Genomic DNA, 9530 nt, shown 5'->3' with positions numbered 1-9530 from the left:
TAAGGTGCTGGATTAGTCTGTGTTCAACGAGTCAGGATGTCGTCAACGAGCGACAGCTGGGGGCACAACAGGTCGGTCCGGGGCTGGAGCTCCAGGCTCTTCTCTGTGGTAGTTCCCAGGCCTCTAAGGCTTTTTCTCATTTCCACTGTCCTCCATCCATAAACCTCCCAGGCCTGACCTCCGCAGGGCTCTGACCCACCGATCTCCTCCCTACCCCCTCCTCTCTCGAGTAGCCGAGAACGAAGGCATCTGAGCTGACGTCTGATGCCTGCCCAGCAGCCACAGGACGGGGAGCAGCCAGACGTCGGGCCGCGGCAGGCCGGGTTCTCACACGCTGTCTCTCCACCGTGACACGGCACCCTCCTCCTTCAGCAGTAAGAAATGCTGGGTCAGGCCAGGGCAACCAAGAAAGAAACAAATCTGAACTGACCCCATCATCACGCCCGCTCAAACAGAAAGCAAAGCTTCTTTCCAAGAAGAATAAGCAGAGAAAACAGCAACCAGAAGAAGGGGGTGGGGGGAGAAAAAGAAAGAAGCCATACACACTTCCAGAAGAAGAGAATTTTTCCCAATGTGAAATGCACAGATAATTTAATGGAATTTACTTGATTTTCCCCTCTCAGGGTCTGGCTTCAGAAAATCAAATTACAAAGTCGTCATCACATCCTAGATTTATTACAACTGACCTGCAGGCAAAAGGATAGAACTATTACATAAACACTTCGATTCCATGTATATATCTTAAATAGAGGAAGAATTCAAACAAGAATACAGGATAAAATATTCCAAAGCTCCAAGAAGCAGTTATGTTACTGAGCTCCATTTTTACAGACAAATAAGGCAATATCCCTGCACATTAGCTTTTTGATAATTTTTATACATTTTTCTATGGTACAAGAGAAAAATAACCAGAGCTCACAATGTACAGTTCTTATACTATTTTCACAGTTTGTGAACACTATACACCCTTTTGTTTTAATAAAGATACACTGTAATAAACTCCTTGCCCTTAAGTTTATAGTTTATAATAATCTATGATTAATGCACTAAAATTGCCTTTTTATGTGGTCATCCACACAACAGAACGGTCAGATTAGCTCCTGGACAGTCAGAATTGCTTCTATCTCCATTGGTACATGGCAAAGTGACCCTATGCTGAGCCGACAGAAGGCTGGCAGCAGAGATGCAGATTCCTCTGGTGTCCCCGGGAACGGTGGAGGAGGATGGCTTGGTGTGGTCAGAGGCAGACACTGCAGGGCCTCCTGTAGAGCACTGGGAAGCCTGGGCTTCAGGTGCCATGGGGGAGAAAACAGGAAAACCAGGCAAGTGGACCAAAGCGATAAACCACGGGTGAATTCTGAAATTTACAGGGATGTAACCGTAAACAGCACCATTCTCCCTTTATTGTTGAGAAGTGTTTGTGACCGTCACCTGGGAGGAGACACAGCAACACCCACCACTATTTGGTTCCGTCGCAGCCCCATCTGCGTCTCAGACCACGGCAGCTTTCTACTCCAGTGTGCGGGAGCCACTCATGGTGCTGCCTGACCGACTGTCACACAAACGCTCGGGGCCAGGGAGGCCAGAGGGAAACCACTGAGACCCGGCCCATGGGTAAGGGAGGAAGGACAGCAGAAGATGGCAGATTTAAACGGCCTCGTAGAACTATTCTGGGGTTCCTTGGGGGTTTTCTGGTTTTTGTCTTTTTGTAGACTCCCAATTCCAAGAAATGGTGGTGACCTGCTCGAGATTCTCGCAGGTGATGGTCTCACCTAAGAGACTGCCGTTTCCCATCCTCCTCTGGTCAAGCGGTGTCTCTAGAAAAGATGCTCCTTCATCACCTACCACATCAGCCGGGCCCCACGCTTCTCAGCCTTTTAAACCGTAGAGCATGTGAGAGACTGGGGGCTAAAAATCCTTGGTAAGGAACATCCTTGGTAATTATAAATGTTTCTGATATAGGAGAAAAAGGCGAAATATTGGATTAAGCAGAAGTCCCATAGTGGCAACAGACCACACGGGTGGGCAAAGAGATGCAGAAGATGAAGACCTGGGCCAGTGATGTCGAACAACTGAGATTTGGTCTTTTGCTGCCTAGAAGAAATCTTTATCTAATCAATCAAGGCACATTGCTACCCGCTACTTCTCCCTGTTAGTGAGTTATGATGGCTAAAGCATCAGGCTTGGGACCAAGGGGAAACATGTAGCTGCTACAAGTTGTTCCAGGTAAGATTCTAGGATTAAAAACATCTGTAAACTTTGCCCTCCACACTCTTTTCTTCGTCCAGTCCAGGTGGTCTGTGGCAGGTGGAACATCCAGTTGGCAGCGCACCGAATTCTGAGCATGAAAGTTCTTAGGATCAGCACCTTCTCTGACAAGTGGCAGACTCCGGAGTTGCCCAGCGAAGAGCAGAGGACTGGGGAAGGAGAAAAGAACACGTTCTGTCCTGTCTCAATCTTTTAGTGTTCACCTCTCTGAACGCAACATGGTTTTTGGTAAAGATAAATTCCTTCTGATCTAACATGATATCTCAAACAGGGAAGGAATTTGGCTAAGTACATCCATCCCCAGACATCGACGGTGGCTGTAAAGCAACAGAATGTCACATCAGTAAACCTATTGCACTTGGTGAAGAAGGTAAACCCCTCCTCCGTCTCCCAGCTCCAGAAGGCAATGTGTCTCGCTGGCCGTGCCCGCTCTTCTCACTCCAGCCCGAGTCTGTGTTCAGACACAGCGCACCCATCACCGCATCCTTCCAGCATTTGGAAGTCTGACAAAACACCACTCCAGTAGCTGCGTCTCCAGGTTTCGAGTCTAGAAATGAATTTAAGATGTGATCTAATCACGGTCAACAAATTGATCATACGAACTTCCACATTTCATGAATACGTCCATCACGAAAGAGCAGGATGAGGTCTCTCTGACCGGCACTAACACTGCGTGATCGCTCAGGTATTACAGGGATGCACGTTCTAGGTGACGAGAGTATACAGACATGATGGAAACGAACACCAATCTTATTGCACATGGTGTCTGGGCGAGCAATAAAAACACTGTGGTACAGGATGAAGATTCTTTACATCTTGCTTCCTCTCAGCCCTTTTGCCTAGAGTCTGACGTAGCAGCGATGTCAGTCGACATACATGGGAGAGCTGGGAGTAGCTGGCATTTGATCCAGGATTTTACAAACATAGCATGCGACCTCGACAGCGCGCTCTTCATACATCAAAATAAAGGGATGTTTCTGCAAGAATATTGAAAAACAGAAAAAGAAAAGAAAAATGATCAATATTCGTATCAGAGCTCACACGGAACTTTTCCCAGTTTCGACACAGCACAGAACTGCAGGCTCCGGCCAGGTCGAGCTGTAAACGACTGTAGCAAGGCAAGCACAGTCTGCACTCCACGCAGACGTGTTCATGGGTGTGAGCCGCTGAGATACGATACATGGTGTCAGGCTCTGGAGGAGCCACCCTGGCTGTGAGGTCTGGAAACTTATCTGTGTACCAGGACGGTACATTCCTCAGCACAAAACATAGCTGGAGCCTCCGCCGCCATCTGAGAGCCAAGAAGAACTGCATGAATCCCGGTCGCTATTCCTCGTGGGACACAGGCATAAACTCCAACCTCCCATATCTCCCCACATGTAGCAGGAGGACCTTACAAAAAGGTTTCAGTTTCGACCCTTCTGACCCCCACTCCAAAAGAGGCACAATGGAAACTTCTCCCATGAGCTTGTGTGCTGTGCTCTCCAAAGCCCATGGCTCTGTATCTGCCTTGCAAACTCACTTTTTCGTCCTCCACCCCCAGCGATATTTTTCTTTCATAGCTTTGCTAAGTACACTGACCAAATACGTTTAGTCAGTGCTGGGGTTGACTGGAGTTCTACCTAACATCCTTGGAGAACCAGAAGCTAGTGTGACAAGTGGGTCTTTTCCTAAAATATTCCCACATTATTAGGTCACAGGACTTTCTTCACTGCCAAGACCAAGGCCAGATCCGGTAGACTGCTTAAAAAGTCCGAGTTCCATGGAAGGGTGAGAACTTTCAAAAAAATGAGAATTGGTCATACGATGTCAGTTTGTGTGAGAGCTTTTAATAAAAGCAGGACAAGCACAATAAATTCCTATGGCTGTGTTACACACACAGACCACGCAGTGGAAAATGGCTCCTCAGAGTGAAATGTTCAAGCTCCTTCGGGTAGTTTTTATAACATGTAAAGGCCAAAATTTTCCATGAGAATCTAGCTAGTAAATTAGTAGGAAAATTAGACCTACAAATTTTCTCTTTCCAAATCTCTTTGCTTTAAAACATTCTTTAACAACACTCATTAAGGTCAAGCAGTCTATGACAGAGAGGCCGGCTGCTTGCTTAGTGAACCAGCATGCTGGAGGATTCAGGAGTGAGGAGATATCTCCAGTTCCCAAAGTCTCAGACTCACCAGAAGTTCTTTATACTTTGGCCTTTTGGATTCATCCTTGGTAAGGCTAAAATAACACAAAAATTAACATCGTTAAAATGGACACACAGTTACCCAAGTATTTTTATTTTCACGAACAAAATATTACAATCAAGTAAGTAGTTGTTTTTTCCTTCAGATACAAAGTCACAAAGCAGACAACCTGCCAAACATAAAAAACGCACAAAAAATTAGGCAATCTACAATCTAAGGATTTACCCTTAAGATATTCAATGTAGGAGCATTAGTGAAAAATTAGAAACAAGTTAACTGGTGAAAATTGGATAAATCATGGCATAGCTACATGTTAGAATACTATGTAGTTAAACGTATGAATGCATGTATAAGTATAAAATTGTAAGTGTATATGTCTGTGTATCTGTGTGTTTCTAAATATATACACATATATATGGACACTACCCTAAGAGAAACTTGTAATCCAGCGAGTCTGGGAGATAAACTACATATGAATTTTATAAACGTATCCTTAGAATTAAAACATTTTTGCACTCTGTATCTTAATTCTGTTCTTTGTTCCAAAAGTTTACAGTAGTACAACTTCACTAAGGACTATATTGATATATTAAAAACCTCTGCCCTCCTGACATTTTCCCCTTCAATTCTACCTTGTCTAATTAATGTTGCCAGAAGTGCTTTCATTTTGTTTGTATTTTCCCGATCTATCTTGGACCGTACCTTAATCACCACTCTCCTCCAACCTCAATTACATTCATTTTTTTAGTATCAGACGTGAATCTGGGCAATACAGGTCCCCTATATCTAAACTCAGTGCTGTTCTTCACAGCTGCACCTTCTGTAGTGGACGCCTCGCTGTGCTACACAGATGCCCTCTTTAGGAATGAAGGACTTACTCCTCCACTGCCGGGAGGGCTGCCAGCAGGCAGCCTTCGGTTGTGGCCTCTAAGGGATGGCATCAGTTGAAGAGAGCCACCTTGGCCTTCTGGCGCCAGCCTGTATCTAATGACTGATCCACAAAGGGGCATAAAAATCCAAGACCCTCCTCCCGTACGAGTCAACCTTGGAGGGCCAGCCCAGCTTCACAGCTTCCTACGGGGCTGGTGGAGGCTTTTGCTGAGGCTGCACTGCAGCCCAGCTCCCCTTTCTGCCTAACCCTGCTTTCCCTCCCTTTGCTATTTGTTGATCCAAAGATCACTACCTACCACTTAACCAACTTCCTGTACACTTATTACTGTCCCCAAAGCCTGCTTTCCAGGGAACCAACCTGCAACACCCTTTTGCTGGGCTTACTTTTCTTCTTGGTCAAATATATCTTTTCAAAATAATCTATAAATGGTAAACTCTTAGGCTTTCCCTTCCTGAAAAGAAAAAATCTGTATTTCCTCCTTATTTTGAATGATAATTGAGTGCCCATGTATAAAACTTTAGGATGAGGCTGACAATTATTTTTCCTCAGCAGTCTGGAGCTATGACTCCACTGTCTTCTGGCAACTAGTGTTGCTGATGACAAGTCTGCTGTCAGTCTGATTCATTCATTCTTGCAGGTACTCTAAGTTCTCTTCCTGCCAACTCTTACTTTATCATTGTTCTGCAATTTTGCTTCAGTGCATTTTCATATAAATTTACCTTTATTTATCCTACGTGATGCAGAGACTTTAACTGAAATCTGAGCACCTATCCTAGATCAATTCTCAAATCTTTCCCACTATTATCTCCTTAAATATTGTTTCTCCACTTTCAGAGTTGTTTTTCATTTCCATTATATACATCTTAGAATTACTCATTCTCTTCTCACTGATTTTTAACTATTTTCTTTCATACATATTGGTCTACATCATGCTGGGGAAACCCTTCAAGTCCATCTTCCAGTTCCCCAACTCTGTCTTCAAGTGTTTCCAGTCCAGAGTACATCACATCTGTTGTATCTTTGTATCAATAGCTATGTTTTTTCATTTCCAAGCCTTCTAATTAGTCTTCATACCCAACTGTTTCATTTCTGTTTACTTCTTCCTCAGTTTTAATGAAACTTACACCTTTACTTCCTTGGGCATCTTAAATATACTTATTTTAAGTGCATTTTAGACTATTCCATAATCTCATCTCAATTAAAAGCAGCTTTATGTTCTAGTCTGTTGCTTTTCTTTCTTTTTTCTTTAAATTAATTTTTATTGGAGTATAGTTGCTTTATAATGTTGTGTTAGTTTCTACTGTACAGCAAAGTGAATCAGCTATATGTATACATTTTTCCCGTCTTTTTTGGATTTCCTTCCCATTTAGGTCACCACAGAGCACTGGGTAGAGTTCCTTGAGCTATATGGTAGGTTTTCATTTGTTGCTTTTCTTAGCATTAGACTTCATGCTTCTTCATCATTTTTTCATTATTACCCTCCCTTCCCATGAAAGTTAAATACTGCATATCTGCTACAAACCATTATACTATGCAAGATTTTTCTGGCTCTCCAGAACAAATTTTTGTCCCTTAGGGGTGATAGGACTCCATTAAGAAGGGACGTTCTGAACAGTTTTCAACAAGAAGTAATGATTGGATAGACACACATCACAAAAAAATACAGCTGTGACAAAAAGAAGGAAAATGGCTTGGAACAAGGTGATATTGGATTATGAGGAAACCAAATAGGAATCTGAATGATCCAGGTTAGATAACAGAAAATGCTCAGGGATAGTAGAAGGGAGAATGGACAAATGTGGAGAGCTGATACGAGCATATCACAAAAACAGATAATACTTCAACTGTAGGCCTTAATGATCTGGAATGAGATGGAACTATGTACCTACTCAGGGAAAACAACGTGCGATTCAAGTCTATAACCATTATTTATGGGCGAGAACTTGAACCACGGGACACAGAAATAAAAAGTAAATATAAATATACATACACATAAAACAAAACCAATAGAGAGATCAGGAATTAAGAAGAAAGCAGTCCTGGTGGAGTGTTCCCAGGTGATTATTTTAGATATTATGCTCTAATGACTCACACAGATTCTTTTAACCAAATATTTCATTAAAGTGGAGTATATAAAATGATCACATTTTGCAATTATGTACTGTATATATGTGTGCAAATTGGTAAAAGTAGATTGTTTTTTAAAAGGAAAAAGCAGCCAATTTGAGTCATCCTTATGGCCCTCTTCTATCTAAAAATCTTGAGGTATTCTTCTCCCCTCTGAAAACCAACACAAAAGTAGATTTTGGTTAGAGAAGATGAAAGGGACTTGAAACCTGGAGTCAAACAAATGTTTTCTACATATTCAAAAAGAGGGCAATGCTAGACCGTGAAACATTAAGTCTTAGTCTTACAGGACCTAAGAGTAGAGAGAAACAGCATTCCTGGAAAGAAAAAATTAAGAAAAAGAAAAACATTTTCAAGAATGAAAGAAGAATATACAAAATGCTCTGGCTTTTTGCTCATACATATATTTTACTTTTAAATCATGCTGGATAAACAGAATAATTATCAAAAATATTCAAATGATAACAAAACAGGTTTTATTTAAAATTTAGATAACAAGGCACGACTGTCCTGTTGCCATATCAGTGTATATTTATTCCTACATGCTACAAACACATACACACCTGTAAAAAGGGGAGTGAACGATATCAGGCGTGGGGTTCCTAGAATAAGGAACCCCTTATTGGAATAAGGTTCCTTGGAATGAGGTCTCCGTGAGCCAGTATATGGTTCTACCAACTGAGCTTTGGGCCTGACGCTACTACATACACCCAGCTGGGTTACGTGTCAGGTCAGAGCAGAGAGCAACCCCTGAAAGTCTGATCTGGCAGGATCTTAACTTAGTAAAAGCTTCCAAGTGATTCTGGTACAATTTCATTGTTAGAACCACATCAGAGTAAGATGATCAACCTCACCTAGGCTGTATTTCTTGTACAAGGTACTAGAAATCTGGAGGCAGCAGCTTCTCCACCACCCACATCTGTTTTTCATCAGTACCTGAGTAGCAGAATAAGAGAGCGATGCCTCGCCAGGCTACTGGAGCCTTCCATGTAGCCACAGTGATCAGAGTCCCGGCTGAGAAGACAGAGCGGTATGAAGAAGGCTCCCCTTCCCCAGTATAAAGTACCATTGTTGCTAAGATTAAGTAATTACCTCACTGTCCTCTCACCGTATGTCTTTGAGCATTCGTAAATCAAATACTCACCACAAGTTGACAAAGTTGATGAAACTTGGGGAAAATTCCCTTTCCTCAGAATTACTCAACTGTGGTGGGTCTCCTTTCACAACTTGTGTTAGTTGATCAAACACACTATTCCACTTTGGATAAGGAAATCGGCCTGTGGCCAATTCGTACTAAAGAGAACACAGAGGAAAAAGCAAAATACACTGGGCATTACTTATTAATCCAGTACTTATTACTCCTCACTGGAAAGACCACACTGTAAATCTAAACTCCAAGCAAAACTCTTGAAAAAGCCTTGACTCAAATCAAGATCAGGCTGAGGTGCAATCTTCAGAATTATTAAGGCTAAGTGGAAAGGATATTTAGAAATCAAGATAGTATGTCCATATCTGCCACAGGTCAAACATATTTGTGAATTGTATTCTCATCTTTCTCCCACTCTGTTCTGAGGACAATGGAAACCTAGAAATTGTGCTTTTTCCAAGAACTAGGTTTAAATCTGCAGCATGGCCTAAATGAACCCCATTTTACGTGCACTGACAGGCGACCCCAAACTTATCAGAGATGGCACATGACAGACAGAGCACTATCTGAGAAGACGGTTTTGGAGCTTCTTCCACTGAGATTTGATTTTGTCAGTTTAGTCAAATATTAAAGTACCAGTTTGCACACTGAAAGGAAGGCGAGCAAGCAACCATAAAGCCATCCTCCGACAGGAAGCTGGTACGGGAGGGGGGCCTTCTTCCCCAGAAGAGGCCTCCTCCAGCTCAGCACCGTCTCCACTTGCACATGCGCCTGTGGGAAAGCAGGTAGGTGGGCACGCACACACATGCGCAAATCCACTCCTTTGGCTGAGGTTTCTTTTTGATAAAAATACAAACGCTTGGGAAGAAGTAAACCTCCTTGATTATTCACAGCAATGGGAATTGCTTCA

General features: G+C 42.7%; 1 protein-coding gene across 2 annotated transcripts in view; it reads right to left on the bottom strand.

Moving 5' to 3' along the window:
• Positions 1-562: 562 nt before the first annotated feature.
• MAP2K4 (mitogen-activated protein kinase kinase 4) overlaps positions 563-9530 on the bottom strand; it is a 103507-nt gene continuing 94539 nt past the window's right edge. For both annotated transcript variants that reach the window (XM_068530949.1, XM_068530948.1), the window contains 3 exons: positions 8618-8766; positions 4443-4488; positions 563-3245 (listed from right to left, as the gene is read on the bottom strand). In XM_068530949.1, the coding sequence (XP_068387050.1) occupies positions 3132-3245; positions 4443-4488; positions 8618-8766 (309 nt within the window). In that variant the 3' untranslated portion in view covers positions 563-3131. The remainder of the gene's footprint in view (positions 3246-4442; positions 4489-8617; positions 8767-9530) is intronic.

Source organism: Eschrichtius robustus, chromosome 20 (genome assembly GCF_028021215.1).
Source record: "Eschrichtius robustus isolate mEscRob2 chromosome 20, mEscRob2.pri, whole genome shotgun sequence".
Taxonomy (NCBI): domain Eukaryota; kingdom Metazoa; phylum Chordata; class Mammalia; order Artiodactyla; family Eschrichtiidae; genus Eschrichtius; species Eschrichtius robustus.
Note: the sequence above shows the minus strand (reverse complement) of the source record. Positions and strands in the feature narration are given on the sequence as shown.